At 40.0% G+C, this 21,562-nt stretch overlaps 1 protein-coding gene across 1 annotated transcript in view; it reads left to right on the top strand.

Annotated features, from left to right (window-relative positions):
- Positions 1-10,686, top strand: part of AQP4 (aquaporin 4) — a 28,273-nt gene extending 17,587 nt beyond the window's left edge. Inside the window, exon 5 of the mRNA XM_073679196.1 lies at positions 7,245-10,686. Coding sequence (XP_073535297.1) covers positions 7,245-7,505 — 261 coding nt within the window. The 3' untranslated portion in view covers positions 7,506-10,686. The remainder of the gene's footprint in view (positions 1-7,244) is intronic.
- Positions 10,687-21,562: the final 10,876 nt, after the last annotated feature.

Here is a 21,562-nt window from a genome sequence, read left to right as displayed (position 1 = left end):
GCGCCAATTCTGGCACTTAGCCTCGCTCTTCCATGCTGCCCTGGTGCGGTGGCAGGGGGTAATAGGGTTGGGGTTGATGTCAGCTTATAATGCCAGCTGACATCAAGCCCAGGTTAGTAATGGAGAGGCGTCTATAAGACACCCCCATTACTAACCCCATAGTCAAAGTTAAAAAAAACACAAACACCCAGAATAAAGTCCTTTAATTGAAATAAAGACACAATCCTTTATTGTTCTAAATTAAACCATACTTACCATCACGCCCATTCCAGCTGAAGCCAACGATCTCCTGCAATAAAAGAAAAATAATAAAGCAACCTCATCCTTACCTTTCCATGGTTCCCACGACAGCTTCAGCTCTGCTACATCGAGATGACAGGCTGGACCGCAGCAGAACGCTGCCATCCAGCCTGTCATCCCGCAGACACTGAGAAGCGCAGGCTTGCTTGCGCTGCTCAGCGTCTCTCTGTGACGACATCCAGATGAGCCGAGTTCATGTCCAATGAACTCGGCTCACCTCATGCACATCACTGACAGCGTGGGAAAATTCTCGCGCTGAAGCGCTGATTGCAGGAGAATTTTCCCACGCTGTCAGTGACGTGCAGGAGGTGAGCTGAGTTCATTGGACATGAGCTCACCTCATGCACATCACTGACAGCGTGGGAGAATTCTCCTTCACTCAGCGCTTCAGCGTGAGAATTTTCCCACGCTGTCAGTGACGTGCATGAGGTGAGCCGAGTTCATTGGACATGACCTCGGCTCATCTGGATGCCGTCACAGCGAGACAGTGAGGAGCGCAAGCATGCCTGCGCTTCTCAGTGTCTGCGGGATGACAGACTGGATGGCAGCGTTCTGCTGCGGTCCAGCCTGTCATCTCGATGTAGCAGAGCTGAAGCTGTCGTGGGAACCATGGAAAGGTAAGGATGAGGTTGGTTTATTATTTTTCTTTTATTGCACGAGATCGTTGGCTTCAGCTGGAATGGGTGTGATGGTAAGTATGGTTTAATTTAGAACAATAAAGAATTGTGTCTTTATTTCAATTAAAGGACTTTATTCTGGGTGTTGTGTTTTTTTTAAATACTTTACTAGAAATTCATGGCGGTCATGTCTAATACTGGCGTGACCCCATGAATTTTGGGCTTGGGGCCAGCTGATAATACCAAGCTGGCCCTAACCCCTTTATTACCCAGTGAGCCACCGCACCAGGGCCCTGGATGAGTTGGGTACAGCGCCAGAAGATGGCGCTTCTATGAACGCGCCATTTTCCGGGGTGGCTGCGGACTGCAATTTGTAGCGGGGGGGGGCCCAGAAAGCTTGGGCCTCCCTGCGCTGCAGATTCCAGCCCCCAGCTGCCTAGTTGTACCTGGCTGGACACAAAAATAGGGCGAAGCCCCACGTACTTTTTTTTTAATTATTTCATGAAATTCATGAAATAATTAAGAAAAAAAGGCCTTCCCTATATTGTTGTGTCCGGCCAGGTACAAATAGGCAGCTGGTGGATGGGGGCAGCCCGTTCCTGCCTGCTGTACCTGGCTGGACAAAAATATAGTGCGAAGCCCCACTTCAATTTTTTTAAATTATTTCAGGAAATTCATGAAATAATTTAAAAAAAATTGACGTGGGGCTTCGCACTATATTTGTGTCCAGCCAGGTACAGCAGGCAGGAACGGGCTGCCCCCATCCACCAGCTGCCTATTTGTACCTGGCCGGACACAACAATATAGGGAAGGCCTTTTTTTCTTAATTATTTCATGAAATAATTTAAAGAAAATTGACGTGGGGCTTCGCCCTGTTTTTGTGTCCAGCCAGGTACAACTAGGCAGCTGGGGGCTGGAATCCGCAGCGCAGGGAGGCCCAAGCTTTCTGGGCCACCCCCGCTGCAAATTGCAGTCCGCAGCCACCCCGGAAAATGGCGCGTTCATAGAAGCGCCATCTTCTGGCGCTGTACCCAACTCATCCAGGGCCCTGATGCGGTGGCTCACTGGGTAATAAAGGGGTTAGGGCCAGCTTGGCATTATCAGCTGGCCCTAAGCCCGAAATTCATGGGGTCACGCCAATATTAGACATGACCACCATGAATTTCTAGTAAAGTATTTTAAAAAAACACAACACCCAGAAAAAAGTCCTTTAATTGAAATAAACACACAATTCTTTATTGTTCTAAATTAAACCATACTTACCATCACGCCCATTCCAGCTGAAGCCAACGATCTCCTGAAATAAAAGAAAAATAATAAAGCAACATCATCCTTACCTTTCCATGGTTCCCATGACAGCTTCAGCTCTGCTACATCGAGATGACAGGCTGGACCGCAGCAGAACGCTGCCATCCAGCCTGTCATCCCGCAGACACTGAGAAGCGCAGGCTTGCTTGCGCTCCACAGTGTCTCTCTGTGAGGGCATCCAGATGAGCCGAGTTAATGTCCAATGAACTCGGCTCACCTCATGCACGTCACTGACAGCGTGGGAAAATTCTCCTGCACTCAGCGCTTCAGCGTGGGAGAATTCTCACACTGAAGCGCTGAGTGCAGGAGAATTCTCCCACGCTGTCAGTGACGTGCAGGAGGTGAGCTGAGTTCATTGGACATGAGCTCACCTTATGCACGTCACTGACAGCGTGGGAAAATTCTCCTGCACTCAGCGCTTCAGCGTGGGAGAATTCTCACGCTGAAGCGCTGAGTGCAGGAGAATTCTCCCACGCTGTCAGTGACGTGCAGGAGGTGAGCTGAGTTCATTGGACATGAGCTCACCTTATGCACGTCACTGACAGCGTGGGAGAATTCTCCTGCACTCACCGCTTCAGCGTGAGAATTTTCCCACGATGTCAGTGACGTGCATGAGGTGAGCCGAGTTCATTGGACATGAACTCGGCTCATCTGGATGTCGTCACAGAGAGACGCTGAGCAGCGCAAGCAAGCCTGCGCTTCTCAGTGTCTGCGGGATGAGAGGCTGGATGGCAGCGTTCTGCTGCGGTCCAGCCTGTCATCTCGATGTAGCAGAGCTGAAGCTGTCGTGGGAACCATGGAAAGGTAAGGATGAGGTTGCTTTATTATTTTTCTTTTATTGCAGGAGATCGTTGGCTTCAGCTGGAATGGGCGTGACGGTAAGTATGGTTTAATTTAGAACAATAAAGGATTGTGTCTTTATTTCAATTAAAGGACTTTATTCTGGGTGTTTGTGTTTTTTTTAACTTTGACTATGGGGTTAGTAATGGGGGTGTCTTATAGACGCCTCTCCATTACTAACCTGGGCTTGATGTCAGCTGGCATTATAAGCTGACATCAACCCCAACCCTATTACCCCCTGCCACCGCACCAGGGCAGCGTGGAAGAGCGAGGCTAAGTGCCAGAATTGGCGCATCCTATGAATGCGCCATTTCTGGGGCGGCTGACGGCTGGTGTTTCTAGCCTGGGAGGGGGCCAATATTCATGGCTCCCTTCCTGGGCTATTAATATCAGCCCCCAGCTGTCTGCCTAGCCTTTGCTAGCTATTAAATTAGGGGGGACCCAACGTCATTTTTTTTGGGGGGGTCCCCCATTTTAATAGCTAGTAAAGGCTATGTATTCAGCTGGGGGCTGATATTAGTAGCCTGGGAAGCTCCGTGGGTATTACCCCCTTCCCAGGCTTCAAACATCTGCCCCAGCCGTCTGCTTAACCTCCGCTAGAGCCTAAAATTAGGGGGAACCCCACGCCAATTTTTTTAATAATAAATCCTTTATTTTAATACTAAATGACAAGTACAGTAACCAACACTATCACTGTACTTCATATATATGTGACTGACATGTTTCTATCTATCTAATCTATGTGTGAAGCTCTATTCTGTCTGTTATAAATTGTCGGGTACAGATGCTGAATTGCCGGCCGGCTTTTTTAAAGAGATGGTGCATGAAAACACTATTATTTTTTTTGATAAATCCTTTACGCTAAATGACAAGTACAGTAAGCAACACTGTCACAGTACTTCATATATATGTGACTGACATGTTTCTATCTATCTAATCTATGTGTGAAGCTCTATTCTGTCTGTTATAAATTGTCGGGTACAGATGCTGAATTGCCGGCCGGCTTTTTTAAAGAGACGGTGCATGAAAACACTATTATTTTTTTTGATAAATCCTTTACACTAAATGACAAGTACAGTAAGCAGCACTTTCACTGTACTTCGTATATATGTGGCTGACATGTTTATATCTATCTAATCTATGTGTGAAGCTCTATTCTTTCGGTTCTAAATTGTCGGGTACAGGTGTATGCCGCTGCTGAATTGCCGACTTTTCATGTTTCACTGTTGGCACTGTTCCCATCGATTTGGGCAATCACTGTAATGCCACAACCACCATGGCTGTGGCATTACAGTGAGTGGCAGACAATCCCTGCATGATTGGTGCTCTAAATAGCGCCAGACATGCAGGACACGCTTTTGGTGCACGAACAGTTATCGAACATAACCTCGAACAGCCGAATTTTTTGCAAATCGTTCGGGTTCGTCGAACAACTCGAACACCGCCCAAAACAGCTCGAATTTGAGATTGGCGAACAGTTCTAGTCGAACACCGCTCATCTCTACTTACAAGTAACAGTATTTTCTATTTCAGTTGGCATGACTTAAGAGTTATGTTTTCAACTACCTGGACACAGAAGTTTCTATGGTTTAATATTACTGAACCATGAGCATTTTGTGTGATGCTTTATAGTAGGGCTTCTCAATTTTTTCCACATTATGGTAATGCAAGGGTCTCACCAGTGAACAAATACTATAGTGCAGTGACGATATGTCTTCTCTGGCAACACCAAATACCACCATACATCACAAATCACCTTCCCAGAAGAATCACATACCACAGTGTGAAAAAAAAGTCATTCTTGATCCTGTTGATCATAAAGTGTGAGGTTAGAGTTTCCTTTGAATTTGCTCTTCAGAAAATGAGAAAGTGTGAGGTTAATAAGAATAATACCGTGCAATCTAAAAGTATCACACGTGCAATCAAGCTCATAGAAGTTTAATTCCCAAAGGACACTAATTTTACACATAAAGCAAAAGTTTAAATAATTGTTTAAAAATATAAGATAAGATTAAAAGCCACAACTTACCTTATAAAAATACTAAATCTTGTCAAAAAAATCAGCATCTATTATATCCCAAGCTACAAATTGATCCCATTATTTAAAGGGAATTTGTCACAAGAGTTTTGCTACCCCATCTGGTAGCAGCATAATGTAGAGATGGAGACCCTGATTACAGAGATGTGTTACTTTTGTGGGTGCTTCAATTTTTAAACTGAAAAACTGTTTTATCTGCTGCAGATCTACCAGTTCTCTGAATGCTGAGCTCTGTATAACCCCACACACACCAATTATTGGCAGATTTCTGTGCACACTGTGCATAATCAGAAAGCAGCCAAGCATTAGTGGGGGCGGGTTTGGATTACCTGGCAGCAGTAGTTATCTAATGATAATATCCTGTTGGTAAAATAGTGATTTTATAAAAACTACACTAAGGAGAAAAGTAAGTGAAACATTGCTGGAATCAAAGCGTCTGCTCTCGGATTAGGTAGCAAAAATCTGCTGACATATTCCCTTTAACCTATGGTGACACAAAAAATTATTTAAAAAGAAGTGTTGGCAAAACTTTATATAAATTTAGTGTCGCTATAATTGTGCTGATCCACTGAGGTTCATAAATCATTTGTTCACATGATGAAAGAAAAAAAATTGTAGAATTATTTTTTTTCCTAATTCCCACCCCCCTCAAAAAAAACAGATATTTTTAAATATGTTATACATGGCACACAATAGTGCCATTAAAAATGTATAACTAATTCCACAAAAAACAATTCCAGATAAGGCTATGTTGATAAAAAAGAAAAGTTCTCCTCGGAATGTTATAGGTTTAAAAATAACTTGGAATCATATGTGAAGAATGGCTTATAATTAAAGGGAAAAGTTAGGGAAAACAAATATTGCTGTATAGTTGTAAAATACATAATAAAATGTAATAATATTCATAAAAATAAAATATTAACATAAAATGTATATTTAACATGAATATCAACTATTTCTATGGGTGCAAAAAATAAGGCAGATACAGTACATGAATGTATACATGCTAGTCTTCTTAAATGAATACATTTTTAAAAAAAAGGGGCTGAGGACTAGTGCTGCGTGAATGATAACACCTGCGTGACAGCGTGGCAAATCAGGGATGTTTATGGGCTGAGCCAATTTGAAATGCCGAACAAATTCGCTCAACACTACTCAGGACAAATGCTATATTCATAATGTCTTTGTCTTGAAAAGTGAACAGAAAAACTAATGGCAAGTTGAACCTGGTATTATTGATGTATATATCAAATGCTACTCTTCGGAGTGAATGAGTGATCTGCTCGGCTGGAGCACCAGTAATATTACATCTTCACCAATGTTATAATAAAGTGTTATTCTTGTTATTTAAGTTATTACCTATGAGCGAGATATATTGATTAATTGTTAGGGAACTGACCGCTAGTACCTTTCAATGTTATGCATCCCTCATATAAATGGAGTGATGTTTACTGACAGTGCTTCCTCCTCCAGACCCAATGATCATGTGATCGCTAAGAGTAGGGAAGGAGCAGGAGCTGCTGTGTCCTAAGAGATCCAGTCAGCTTTACTGTGCAGCCTAGAAGCTGAATTTCTCCTGTAACTTGGGGCTAATATATCTGCTCTAGTTACAGGGTAAATGTGCAATACAAATATTGTATTATGTATAAAATGCCCCCATTGGGCATTATTGGGAGTACAGTATATGAATAAATAAATCAAGAAAAAAATAAACAAAATTAAACCCAAAACAGGAAACACCCCCACTAAGTTCACTGTTTATAGCCACGACCCCCTTGAAAAAGAAAATATGTCCAATACATAAACATAATTTCTACAGAAAAAAAGGAATACAATTTAAAAATGTTTTTTAGCAAGCCTTTAGTAAGAGAATAAAATATGAAAAATAGACACATATTTTCTATTTTTCCTTCCATTTTCCCCCAATATGAGCAAAAAAAAGGGAATATAAAAAATGTCATAAAATTAAATCCAACATATCGCAAATTAAACAGGCATAAAATGATTTGAATACCCAAATGAGAGAAAAAAAATGAGCCAATAAAAGCACATATACAATAAAACTAGAAAATGTGAAAGGCCAGGAAGTTTCTATGCACTACTAGCCAGTGTTAGTACTAATAATTATTATCTTTTCCTAGGTGTACTGGGTTGGCCCAGTGATAGGAGCAGTTATGGCAGGATTGCTCTACGAATATATCTTCTGTCCAGATGTTGAACTCAAGAATCGCTTAAAGGAGGTCTTAAATAAGGCCACACAATCCAAAGGGAAATACAGTGAAGTAGAAGAAAGTAAAAGTCAGATAGAATCAGATGACCAATTACTGAAACCTGGAATTGTCCATGTTTTAGATGAGAAAAAAGGAAAGGATACCTCTGGTGAGGTGTTGTCATCTGTATGACTAGAACCGGAAGCCAGAGAAAAGCCTAAACCATCACCAACATTTTTTCCAATCAAAGAAACCGATATCATATAAAGCAGCTGTATTATCTAAAAATACTTATATCATTCACTAAACATTACTATCAAAGCTTGAATCCACCACAATGTAAAAACAACGACTATATGAGACGTGCACGTATTCTTTGGACACTGTCCTTTTGGCAAATCTAAGGTAAATAACAGTGATCCTTAATTTAACAAGAAGTCAATATTGAGCCTCAAATCTGCCCGTTTAGCATCTAGATTGACAGTGCACATTAGTTTAAAGTGCCCAGTGGCAAATTCAAACAAATGGTTTTTCCTCTGGCAAATAATTGGTTGTTGTCAGCGCTGATTAAGATATCCCCCTATTTAATCACTATCAGGAGAGCAGCAAATGCACAACAGAACTATCATTTAAGATGAAATATAATTATTACAATCTTTTTTTGTATTTTGAAAAAAATATATATTTTTTTTTTCACTTTGTTTTGTTTAATAGCAAACTTTTGAGAAAGTACTTTACAAATGAAGAAGCAGCCAGAGAAAACATCAAATGGCTTGAGGAGAAGAAAAATCTTTAAGCACCATTTTTTTTCCTGTCTATGTATTTTTCCCTTTGTTTGATCTGTTGAATGGCTAGCTATTTATCAGGACCATGCAAAAAAAGGTGTGAATAACACTCTAAAAATAGACAAAGACCTTTCTCTTAGTTTTATGCACTTTCTTTGTATGACTCTAATTATTTGAGTGTTTGGTTGAAAATGTTTAGATGTAAGATATAATCGAAGATGTTGGCATTTTAACGTTTTTTTCTCATTATTACTGGTGTTATACCATCATATATCAAATCATTGGCATCCTCTATAATACTTTACTGTATAGTTCTTTAGACTCATAATTGAACTCTAGACCTTTTAATCAATCCAAGTAGATAGATATTTAAATATGGAAGATATTATTTTAGAGCCTTGCAAAAAAATATAGTCTCTCTCACTTCTGAATAAGTGAGAATAAATTCTGAATAAATTATTATTACTCTTCCATCAATACATCATAATAAAAGGGGTATTCCTGTTATTTTCAGGTTTACCTATCAAGAAGAAAAATTGCTAGATTGTGGGGGATCTGAACTCTGGGACCCTCCAATGTCCATTGACCCTAATGTAAATAGAGAGGTGGTCTGCCCCTCCATTCAAAGTCAATGAGGGGCATATTCTTGTTAGGTTTTATTTAATTTCTTCTGGAGTTTAAAGAGAACCCGACAGCTGATACTTGCTGCATGATCTACGGGCAGCATGCATCAGATACTGGTTGCATGATTTCAGCAATATATGTTTAACTCTGAAACGCTGGAGCGTTTCAGAGAAAACACAGTTTAATAGCCGCAGGGGACCGAGCCACATGGGAGACTAGTCAGACAGGCGGGTCCCTTGCAGCTTCTCTCGACAGCTGCCCTGCAGTGATGGGTCTCTCCCTGCATGTCTAGGGAGAGACATGTCACTAGAGGGCAGCGGGCGGGGAGAAGCCACAAGCCTTTTACACACAAATAAGAAGATCTTGTTCACAGCATCCATGACACTCCCTGGGTCATGGTCTTTATTCCATCTCTACCTAATCAGCATATAAACCTGTTGACATTTTTTATCAATGGAAACCCAGTCATTGCTGCTGCCATAAAGCATCCATACCAAGTCAAAAAGAAATAAGTAGCTATAATATTAAGCAGAATCATAATTACATTATTTTATTATACAGAATTACATTTAATTACTGAAGCCTAACTTAAATATATGAGACATTCCCTTAAAACCAACTATACAGGTGAACCAAGTATTAAGTAATACATTATGATTAAATGTAAGCAATACAATTCCATTACCTACGGCTCTTGCATGGACCCTGTTTCAGAGAAAACTTGAAAGTTGAGGTGCTAATTTTTAAAAATGATCAGATTGTTGTAAATCCAACCAGGTGGCACAATATACTTGCTAGTCGCAAATTAGGCTATGTTCACATCACATTGTACCCTCACATCAGTTGTTCCTTCGGGGCTTACATCTGAAGCCCTGGAAAACTGGATTCAGATGATTATACTGACGCGGCTATTAACTGTAATGATGCAGAAAGAGTCACTTTGTGCTCTATCAGACATCATTTTCAACCATATCTGCCCTTTTGAGGCAAGTTCCAAAACACAGTCAATCAAGTCTTGGAGCCCGCAAATAGGCGTATACGGCCAAAAGTGATGTCCAACAGACACATAGTGACTCCATATGCATCATGGCATCATCAGCACATACGCCTGAATCCCGTTTTCAAGAGCTTCAAACATAACTAACATGAGGGTAAAACACAAAGTGAATTCAGTTTCATGCTTAGCAGTACAAAATACTTGAAGCTTGCAAACTGTAACTTTAAGTCAAAAAATGAGTGGGTTCTTTACTGGACGTGGGAGACTGTGCAATGTTCCAGAGGCTGACCTACAGATAGGTTGCACTTAAAGGGGTTTCCAGATTTCTCCCAACCTATAGTGCTGCTGTGGATCTCTAAGGGGCTACCACCTGCCATAGACTGATCAGCCTAGCATATCTGACCACTCTACATAGATCTGGCCAGTGCTTCCATGGGTCCTCATGAATGCTAGGTCACTGAGCCTCAGACCGATGTATGCCTTAGGACACTAATACAGTTGACATCAGGACAGCTTCCCAAATTTGGGAATTTCCTACTGGATTTGGGACAGTTTGGTGGTGTGCAGTTGGGCAAAAAAAATATTTTTCTTTATTTTTTGTTATGTATTCATATATAACATTTCGTTGTATTCAAGTCTATTTCAGTTTATTTTTCCAAGGTCTCAAAAAGTCTAACTAATGGTTTAGCAAAGACTTGAAAGCAGATGCAAGCAGTTTTCTATTTAAGGTAGTGTCTTGTGAATAGGATCCAAACTACTATTAATCGGCTTTTAGTTTCCTTTTTATAAGTGTTAATCTGAAGTGTGAAAAATTACCAAAAGAGGAGAACATTAGAAATGTCACTTCGTAGTTGAAACAATTTTGCTTTTCTGTGTTTTGGCTATTGTACAATAATCATACATTACTATATATGTACAGAATAAAATCCAATAAACTTGCTATTTATTTATTCACTAAATTACTATTATTATGTAGATCATTAAGTTTAATAAAACTTAATGGAAAACAGTGATAGAAAATTATGGTGTCTTTATTGTAATTTACCTTATAACATCCCTGTATAAACAACATATTGCATATCAGAACAAATAACTGCAATGACATACAGTATATCATATTAACTCAACCTATTCACATCAAAGGGTTTGTCTTAGCTTGTTTCTTCATTACCACACTGCTCCTTTGCCTCCTGACTTAATTTTTGCCTAGGGCGGTGTGCTCTTCTAGATTGACAATTCGCATAAGCATCATGGTCATTCATTAGTCTGAACTGAGCTATCTTCCACACTGCTAGCAGAGACAGTCCAGTAAAATACCAGTCCACCAATTCCCACCATCGTCACTTTCCAGAGGAGTTCTCCTAATTATGGCTTTCATTTACACGGGCCATGTGGTTGTTCAGAGTGAAAATGATGATGATGATGATAATGATTATGGCCATTACAACCAACATCTGCGTGACAGCGTGGCAAATCAAGGATGTTCATGGGCGGAGCCGATTTTTTGGTGCAAATAAGCCGGAACCCCGAACACGAACCCGAATTTGAAATGCTGAACAAATTCGCTCAACACTAATCACAATGAAACAACGGTTCTTGGTCATGCTGGCGAGCCTGGTAAGCTGTATGTTGCAATGCTTGTGGAAGGACAAACATATTCTCAACATAAAGTAAAGGGATGACTATTGGTTAGCCACGCTTTTAGATCCTTACCATAAATGTGAAATGGGGACAATTTTTCCAGATTCCACATGGGAGTACAAATTGGATTATTACCAAGATAAGTTCTGTTACCTGTTCTGCAAGCTTTCGCTTCCCACAAAACTTACTAGCAGACCCCTCTGCAATCCACGCTGCACAACTTTCTCCCATCTGTGCCAGCGTTACGCCTACAACAGAAAAATCTACAGTATATTTGACATGATGGACCAAATGTTTTATTTCTCATTGCAATAACTCGGCACACTTCAACAAACACATACGCACCATCTAAACAGTCGAGATCAGTTGTACATAGATTGTGTTTTTTCAACGGGAAGATTCTCTGAGCCCAAATCCCAAAGACTTCTAGGTCAACAAATTGGACACGTGGCAAGAACAGGCCCAGTTTGCTATGGGCATATTGTCATGTCCAGACTCCAGTGTAATGCCGAGGGGGTACTCAGCGTGGCCGGTGGATTTATCACACAGATGTGGATTAGGTTATCTGCCAAAAGTGTGGAAAACCTAACATTTGTCAAAATGAATCAGGCATAGATCAGAGCAGTTTTCATGCACCAATGGCTGATGTCAATGATTAAATCAGCCATACCATCTGTCTGGCTGATTGTCTATTGACTGTCTTCTACATCTGTTGGCAACAATAAAGATAGCCCACATTCAGCCGGCATCTCCTCCCTATCTATCATGTTATCTATAATGTAGTATTCCTGCTGCAGGGGCTGCTGTTGCTGGCCCTAAATTGTCAAGCATCTCCTTGCCTACCCTGTCCTGACTCTCTACTGTGTTGCTCCTACCGCAGAAACTGCTCAGCCATGCCAGCCACAAATCTCCTAGGTGTACTAGATTATACTGCTCCCAGTGCTGCTGATGCTAGCCCTTTACTGCCACACATCTACTTGCCTGCCCTGTCCTAACTCTCTAACATGCTGTTCCTGCCACAGCCACTGAACAACCTTGCCAGCCACAAATCTATTGACTTCCCAATGTGTTTCATAGTGCTAGACAGAACAGCTGCTGCCTTGCTGGCCCTATTCTGCCACATATCTCCTAGCCTGCCCGGTCCTAACTTTCTATTGTACTGTTCCTGCCACATTCACTGCAAAGCTAAGTCAGCCACATATTTCCTGGCTGCTCACTGTGTTTTACTGTAATGCTCCAAAAAGAACCCTTTTGGGGGTACACAAACATGAAACTGCTCTCAAAGAGGGCGAATTTTTGAAAAGGCTTGGTAACAACAAGCCATATCTTCTTCACTTTGGAAACAGTACTGCTATTTTGTCTCCCTTAATATGAGGATAATTTTTGGATGGCTTGATAAAAAGCCTTGGTAATTGATTCTTCAGTTTGTGATTAGCAAACCTTTTGAGGACCCAGCTGAGTGAAAATGCCACTGCTTCTTCCATTTGCACTGCCTGTGTAGAAGCAACAGCAAGACATGCATTTGTCCCTAAGAAGGGATGATTTTTGAACAATTATACAATATAAGTAACCTAGAAAGTCTGATAGTGCACTGTGTAGTTAAACATGCTGCTTCAATAGACTCTAAGGGGAACTCTGAGTGTTATACAATGAATTTTCCATACAAGAAAGGCTTTTTAGCTTTGTGATTTGTGGCAAATTTATTACATTTTTGAGGAAAATTTTACAAAGCCAGCAAATTGGAATTTCAAATTATCTGCTTAAGACTACATAAAATGTAAAACAAAATGTAATAACTTATGTACATTGGTTATTATCTTCAGTGTTTACATAGCATACATAGGTGAATACAGAAATCACAGAGCCCAAAATGTAGGATATGTCCCAATGAGAGCTTTACTAACTATAATAATTTTATTGAAATTACTGTTCAACACTCTGACTTAAGATCCAAAATTCTGGAGCGTGGCCTGGATCCCAGAGATGTAGGAGGTAGAAGACCGGAGCTCCATGGTTTACATCAAGAAAAGCGACTAAAGAAGCAATTTAAAGAAGAATTTCAAACCCTAAACCACCCTGGGAAGAAATTTTATAATATATCTGCATAGTGTAATTCTTTCTAATATAATGAATAATATAATTGCGGCAGCATGCAGCCATCACTTGACAGCGCTTACTATACATGGATTTTTCACAGCTACAAATCTTGATTTCTTAGAGCTATAACCAGTATTAAATTCAATGGAAACTTTACATAGCTATACTAATTTAACGCCCCATAGCAGTAGCTGCTTTCAGCTACTCCCACCATACTTGACACCCAGCGTCCCATGCCCTGCTTCTATGACAGCATCAAAAGCACATTATTAAAGGGGTCATCCATTACTGCCAGTCCTTTTCTAATTGTTTAAGTGCTCCACATATTATACAAATAATATACATTTACCTCCTGCAATGTCAGTGCTATCATTCCTGGTGGTCACATGACATTGTATGTCATGGGATGGCTGCAGCCTTCACTATTCCATCCGGGTAGACTACCGGGAATCAAAGCGCCAACATTGCAGGAGTGGCACCAGTCTGGGTGGTAAGTATGTGGGGTTTTTTTATTTCATGTGGGTCACTAAAGGAATTAAGGGGGGTTTGTTAATTAGTGGACAACCTCTTTAAAGAATCATTACTGTTAACACCATTTATGGCCATTACAGTACCGTGAGAAAGTATTCATATCCTGTGAACTTTTCCACATTTTTTCCTATTAACCCTCAAACTTAAATGTATTTTATTTGGATTTTATGTGATATAAACGTGAACTATACATTGTTTTCTAAATTTAAAAAAAATGTGAAAATTGCGACGTGCATTTATATACAAACCCTTGAGTCAATACTTTGTAGGACCTCCTTTCACTGCAATTACTGCTTCAAGTCTTTTTGGGTCTGTCTCTACCAGCTTTGCACATCTAGAGGCAGAAATTAATTTTTCCTAATTTTTCTTTGCAAACTAGCTCTAGCGCAGTGAGATTGGATGGACAGCGTCTGTGAACAACAATTTTCAAGTCTTGCCACAGATTTTCAATGGGACTAAGTTATGGACTTGATCAAAACCATTACATTGTAGCTCTGCTGTTTGAGCCCTAATGTTCTCAGACTAACCTCACAGGTTGTTAACAGAACAGCTGTAGTTATACTGTGAATACTTTACACACAGGTAGACTCAGTTGGTCATTCAGGATTTTATCTAGGGGTATCAGACTACAGAGGGCCGAGTACAAATGCACATCACACTTTTCAGATTTATATTTTTAAAATAATTAGAAAACCGTGTATTATTTCAGTTACACTGCACAAATACTTGCTTCTTTGTGTTGATATATCACATAAAATCCCAATAAAGTACATTTAAGTTTGAGGGTGTAGCGTGAAAAAATGTTGAAAAGTCCATGGGGTATGAATATTTCATCAAAACACTGTATATGACTTGTATCTTGCATTTTTCATCAGTTTTTCTGTCTCTCTCCCATACACGCTACACAGAGACATGAGGGATTACTGCTCTCATATATTCATGTAGCACTTGTTCAATACAGCAGAAGCATAGAAAAAATTATACAACAATACTGAGGAGTGTAGCTGTGAATCCCTCTCCATAGATTTCAATAGTAATCTATAATCTTATCCTTCAGCAAGTTGGCAGTCAGGCATGGTAAAAACAAGATGGATTTGAGTGAATGATGAGTTCAGGAGGCAGAGGAGAAAAGAAGGAGGAGAAGAAGCATATTTCTCTGATAAGATATATTACAAAATGTATAATTTCTGCTTGTACCATTAGTTATGCAAAGTTTGTAGAAAAAAGGTAACCACTTTAATATGACTTTATAACTTAAAACAGGAATTGATGTGGATCGAATCATGAATCTGAGGCAGTCATTCTTTAATCATTAATCCGAAATATTCATTTGTTTTTACTGAAGGAATTTTTCTCTTGTCAAAAATAAAGTTTTCATTACAAGGGAGAGACCCCCTGGTATCCAATATAAAGTGCTATGAAAACATCATCCTGTGGACTGTTCTAGCCTGCGGTAATGCTGGATAGCTTTAATATTTGAGAAATAAGAAATATAATATCTTTTAAAACAGGAAATGCAGCCTTAGCTTGTAAGGGAGACATTTACAACACGAGGGGCTACACAAGAACTTCATATGATAATCTTTGTTCAAACATTTGCAATGGTAGAAGCTGTGGTATTCCTTTTCTGCATTGCATTATATTATACCAGACATATTTTTGAAGAGTCTTTTATCTGTAGAGAATTGTCTTATGCAGTATAAAAATGATTCACCTGAATAACTTTCTATTCAAGTAGTAAGGGACAGCAGACCATATACAATATGATTCCCCGTAGCTTTTGTAGCTTTTGTGTCTATGGGTCGTAGTCTGTGAGCAGATTTATCCATACTAAACCAATAACTGTTAGTAGACTAATTCACTTTATTCTATATGCAAATTAGCTTTAAAGAAGCCCAATGGCTGTGGTGGTCTTAAAGGGAATCTATCACCAGGTTTTTGCTACCCCATCTGATAGCAGCATAATGTAGGGGCGAAGACTCTGATTCCAGCGATGTGTCACTTGCAGGGTTTCTTGCTGGAGTTTTGATAACATTACTGTTTTTTCTGCTGCAGACCTACCAGTTCTCTGAATGAAAAGCTCTGTATAACCCCACCCACACCACTAATTAGTGTACATGGGCAGAAAGCTGCTAATCAGTGGTGGGGGCGTAGTTGGACTACCTGGTAGCAGGTCTACTAGTCTTCTAGTGATAACATTGATTTTATCAAAACTACAGCAAGCAGCTTAGTTAGTGATACACCACTGTAATCAGGGTGTCTGCCCCTATAGCATGTTTCTCTCAGATTACATAGCAAAAACCTGGTGACAGACTCCCCTTAAGTGAGACAAGTGTTATGGCTCTTGTTACTAAACCCTCTCAAGTCCCTCTCCTTTAGAGCTGACTTTGTGAATTACTAAACTGGTACTCCACTTTGATTGCAAAACACGGCTGCAGAATTTCACTATTGCAAAAGAATATTGGACGTATCTCATATTGCATTATAAATCTGGACACTTATCACACCCATGCCATGCCATATCTCCTTTAGCCCCAAAACTTACATAAAAATGCTTCAGATTTGGGACAACCTCTGTGATTAAACATCTGAGCACATTGCAGATATTATAACTGATTTTATATAATCCTGATTTAATTAACCCCTTAACGACCATCGATATGCCCTTTCACAGTGGTCATTAAGGGTACTTATTCCTCAGCGCCGCTGTTTAACGGAGCTGAGGAATAAAAGTGTAGCACCTCCCTTCGTCGGAAAATCTCCGGGATCTCAGCTAAACATGATCAAGGCCGGTTTTTACAGTCCCCTGTCACGTGATCACTGTTATTCACGGAATAACGACGACCACAAAAAAAAGTCTGATTTAAGCCCCCACGGTACCTTAGGTACTGGATCCACGATCCCCTGGTCCTCCTCCTCCTTCTGACGAAAGAAAATGGCAGGTGCATGCGCAGTGCCCCAGCCAAGATCTGCCTCCCTGCACCCACCAACAGCAGGGATTTTTCTCATTGTCTGATGGCTTTTGATTACTGTGATAGACCCTATCACATTGATGAAAAGCCCCTAATAATAGTTTCAGTAAATCTCCTAAACCTCAATGATCGCACCCCTATGTCAAATTACATTTTTTTTTATAACTGTTATATTTTTTTTCTTTGCAATTTGGGTTAGGGTTAATAGGGATAGAATTTGGGTTAGGGATATTAAGGTTAGGGTTACTTAGGGTTAGCATTACTTGGGTTAGGGTTAAGCTTATTAGGGTTAGGCTTATTAGGGCAATACTTATTAGAATTAGGCTTATTAGGGTTAGGCTTACAGTTTTTTCAAAAGAAAAAAAACATATACAGTATAAAAAAATTCTAGTGTTAGATTAGGTTTAGGTCTAGTAGTGTTAGATCTAGTAGTGTTAGATTGGGTTTAGGAATTTTTGTTAGGCAGGCATATAAAAAATACTAATGCCCTGCATAACATTCAGCGCAGAGCAGGCATACATCCTGCTTTGCTCCTTCTGCTCCAAGCCCTGCCGTCTGTCCAAACAGAACTTTTTGACTACATGCAGGGTTTCGCTGCGCTCGTAAGAAAGTGGGTAACAAATTGTGGGGTCCACTTTTCAGTGTTACCTTTGGCAAAAGTTAGAAATTTGGGGCTAGAGCAAGATTTGTGAAAAAAAATTTACTTTTTCAATATGACAACCTATTGTTATCAAATTCTGTGTTGTACCTGTGGGTTCAAAATGCTCACTATAACCCTGGATAAAATCTTTGAGCGGTGTAGTTTACAAAATGGAGTCTCTTGTGGGGGGGTTTCCACTGTTTAGGCTTATCAGGGGCTCTCAATTCCAGACAATTTTGCGTTCAAAAAGTGCTCTTTCCCTTCCAATCCCTGCTGTGCGCCCAAACAGTGGTTTTCCCCCACATATCCACATATGGGGTAACTGCATGCTCAGGAGAAATTGCACAACAAATTTTACGGTCAATTTTGTCCTGAAACCCTTGTGGAAAAAAAAAATTGGGTCTGAAGTAAAATTTTTGTGAAAAAAAAAGTTGAATGTTCATTTTTTCCTTCCACATTGCTTCAGTTCCTGTGAAGCACCTGAAGGGTTAATAGACTTCCTGAATGTGATTTTGAGCACCTTGAGGGGTGCATTTTTAAGAATCGTGTCACTTTTTTGGCATTTTCTGTCATATAGACCCCTTAAAGTCACTTCAAATGTGATGTGGTCCCTAAAAAAAATTGTTTTGTAAATTTTGTTGGAAAAATGAGAAATTGCTGGTCAGCTTTAACCCTTACAACTTTTTAACAAAAAAAAAAATTGTTTCAAAAATTGTGCTGATGTAAATTAGACATGTGGGGAATGTTATTTATTAACTATTTTGTGTGACTTATCTCACTGATTTAAGGGCATAAGAATTAAAAGTTTGGAAATTGCTAAATTTTCAAAATTTTCGCCAAATTTCCGTTTTTTTCACAAATAAATGCAAATGATATCGAAGAAATTTTACCACTATCATGAAGTACAATATGTCACCATAAAACAATCTCAATCTGGGATCCATTGAGGCGTTCCAGACTACTTACCTCATAAAGTAACACTGGTCAGAATTGTAAAATTTGGCTTGGTCATTAATGACATAATTGGCTCGGTCACTGAGGGGTTAAATTGACACTCAATAGGTAATTGTTATGTTAGGCTGCGTGCCCACTATGCATTTTTCAAGCATTTTTGCCGCGGAATTTCTGCAGCGAAAACGCTTAAAAAACGCTTGGTAATACGTCCATTTTGCTTGCAGATGAAATACTAACATAACATTTATAACACAAATATAAAACGGACTGGCTAATGTGTGAGTACAGATTGAGTTGGAATCAGATGTTCCTTTGTTGCTGTTAGCAATGAATTGACAAAGCAAGATACAAAAGTAACAAGGTAGTCATTTAACAGGATTTACTGAAGCTCGCCGTTAAGCCAATTATCACAATTATGAATGCAGGTAGGTAATTATAATTGTATTTCTACTATCATTACACATTTGCCTATTGGCTATTAGCAGTCAAAATTATAGTTAGGAAGTAATTCCTCACAATATACACCATGCGTTTGTATTATAATATACATTATTAGTTATTGTAAATTATTGTAAATTGTCCCTTAAATGCTTTTCATGTTTCACATTTATCACTTATTCACAGGATAGATTTTTAAATATATGATTCCTGGGGTCTTGCTGGTAACACCTCACCAATCCTGAGACTAGGGGTAGTAAAGTTCCCCGTTTGAATGGAGTAATAGTGAGTATGTGCGACCATGACTCTTATAGACAGAAAATATACAGTAATTGTGGCACCGTATGTTCACTACTGCTCTCACAGGGAATGTTGGCACCCCTGGTTTCGTGAACATTGAGGTCCCAGTAGTTGAATCCCCAGTGGCCATACATTTATCAGTTATCCTGTAGAAATGATGAGTTTGGTGTATTTAGTCTGAAAATCCATGGCAGAATGGCTGTATTATCCCTTATGAGAGTTTAGCTCAATCTCCACCCACCCAGTCTGTCAGCTGCAGATTGTACTAAGCAGTGTGAGATTTCAGCAGCAGGAAAAGGATGTAATGTTTTAGTATGGAGAGGAAGGACAAACAAATGTGTGAATGACCCTATTTATGAAAAGAGCTATTCATTGTTGTATTTTTGTGAACAAGTTTTGATCAACTTGCTATATCATCGATCTGTGTTTGTTATGGGCATTTACCTTTCTAAATTTAAGGAGTGTTATTCTTGCTTTATATAAAAGTGGATCTTTCACCAAAAATCACAATACAAACTGCATAAATGAAAGCTGAAGTCAATCTCCATGCACCTAACCTGATTCCTCAGTGCCTTGCTCCAATGACCTCTGCCTCTGTCACTAGGAAGCACTGTACTTGCTCTACAAACAGCACTAGCAATGGAGGTATTGTTAGCATCGCTGGGTGATACTAGTGCCAGGAGTATGTGTGTTTCTGCAGAACAGTTAGTTTGAAGGTATAGTGTAACCTACAGTGGCATGTAAAAGTTTGGGCACCCCTGGTCAAAATTACTGTTATTGTGAACAGATAAGCAAGTTAAAGATGAAAGGCCTAATGTTAAAGATGACACATTTCCTTTGTATTTTAGGCAAAAAATATATATAGTAATTTTTTACATTTCAAAAATTACAAAAAGGAAAATGGGCTGTTACAAAAGCTTGGGCACCGTTGGAGATTTGTGTGCTCAGATAACTTTGACCAAGGTTTCAGACCTTTATTACATCAGGAGTAGAAGGAATGCATGGAGGATATGCATTCCGTCACCCCTGCTACCCGATGGTTTAATTTCCTGAATAAAGTGAAGATGTTTTAAAGGGATGGTGAGTGCGATTTTCCTTCTGCTCCTGATGTTATGCCTACTGTGCTACAATTAACACACCCAAAGTCCTGTGGAGTCTGAGTTCCATCCAATCCAGTGTTTGCAAGGGAGTCGCAGCAGATGGTGCCGGCACATACCTTTTCCATATTCTTCAGACCTTTTTTAGCCTGCTAGGGTTAAGGATTTTTCACTATCATCATTAGGAAAGGCCATGTGATGCAAATTTCCCAGCTTTATAAAAACCCAGTATCCTCTAACCTTGTGCCAAAAAACAGCAGCCATGGGTTCTTCTAAGCAGCTGCCTAGCATTTTGAAAATGAAAATGGTACAGGCCCACAAATCAGGAGAAGGCAATAAGAAGATAGCAAAGCGTTTTCAAGTTGCCCTTTCTTCAGTTGGAAATTTAATTAAGAAATAGCAGCTAACTGGAAAAGTGGAGGTCAAGATAAGGTCTGGAAGACCAAGCAAAATTTCAGTTAGAGTTGCTCTTAGGATTGCTAGAAAGGCAAATCAGAACTACGGCTTGACTGCAAAATACCTTTAGAAGGATTTAACAGACTCTGGAGTTGTGGTACATTGTTCTACTGCTCAGAGACACTGGCATGTGGCGCCCCTGAGGGTTCGACCGCCACAGGGATGCTGCACTTCTTTAATGGAGTGTGGTGTTCCTCCTCTGAGGTAAGGCCAGTGTGATAGTCATGACCTAACCTTTTGCATCCAACACCACACTTCTCCACCAGAGGGAGCTAGTATGCACTAGGTGCTGCTCCCCTGGTTACAGGGAGACTGGGGAACACAATGTGGTAGGAACCAGTTAGTGGGTGAGGGTGGAGGACTTACAAGTTAGTTACACTTTAGGATTTGATATTTAATAAAAAGCCATCTTTGATCTTGGTCCTTCTGCTAGTTCTCACTAGTTAATTAGTTGGTCCAGAGTGCTTCCTCTCTTTGGCGCAACCTGGCTAGTCGGCCTTGGTCGTACTGTGCTGTCAAAATACTGTGTGTAATGTGACTTCCCTCCGGGAGCGCAGATCCTGTTTGGGCCTGCACCGGCAAGGGACACAGCCCTCGCACCCTGGTCTTGGGACGAGAGGTAGGTTGTAGACACGGAATGTCTCAACCCCACCAAGAACCAAGATCAAGAAGGCCCGGAGCCTAAGATCGGGGCTCCACAGCAAATGGATCCCAGGC

The sequence above is a fragment of the Phyllobates terribilis genome, unplaced genomic scaffold (assembly GCF_046119375.1).
Source record: "Phyllobates terribilis strain yellow unplaced genomic scaffold, ASM4611937v1 Scaffold_4__5_contigs__length_816908805, whole genome shotgun sequence".
NCBI lineage: Eukaryota > Metazoa > Chordata > Amphibia > Anura > Dendrobatidae > Phyllobates > Phyllobates terribilis.
Note: the sequence above shows the minus strand (reverse complement) of the source record. Positions and strands in the feature narration are given on the sequence as shown.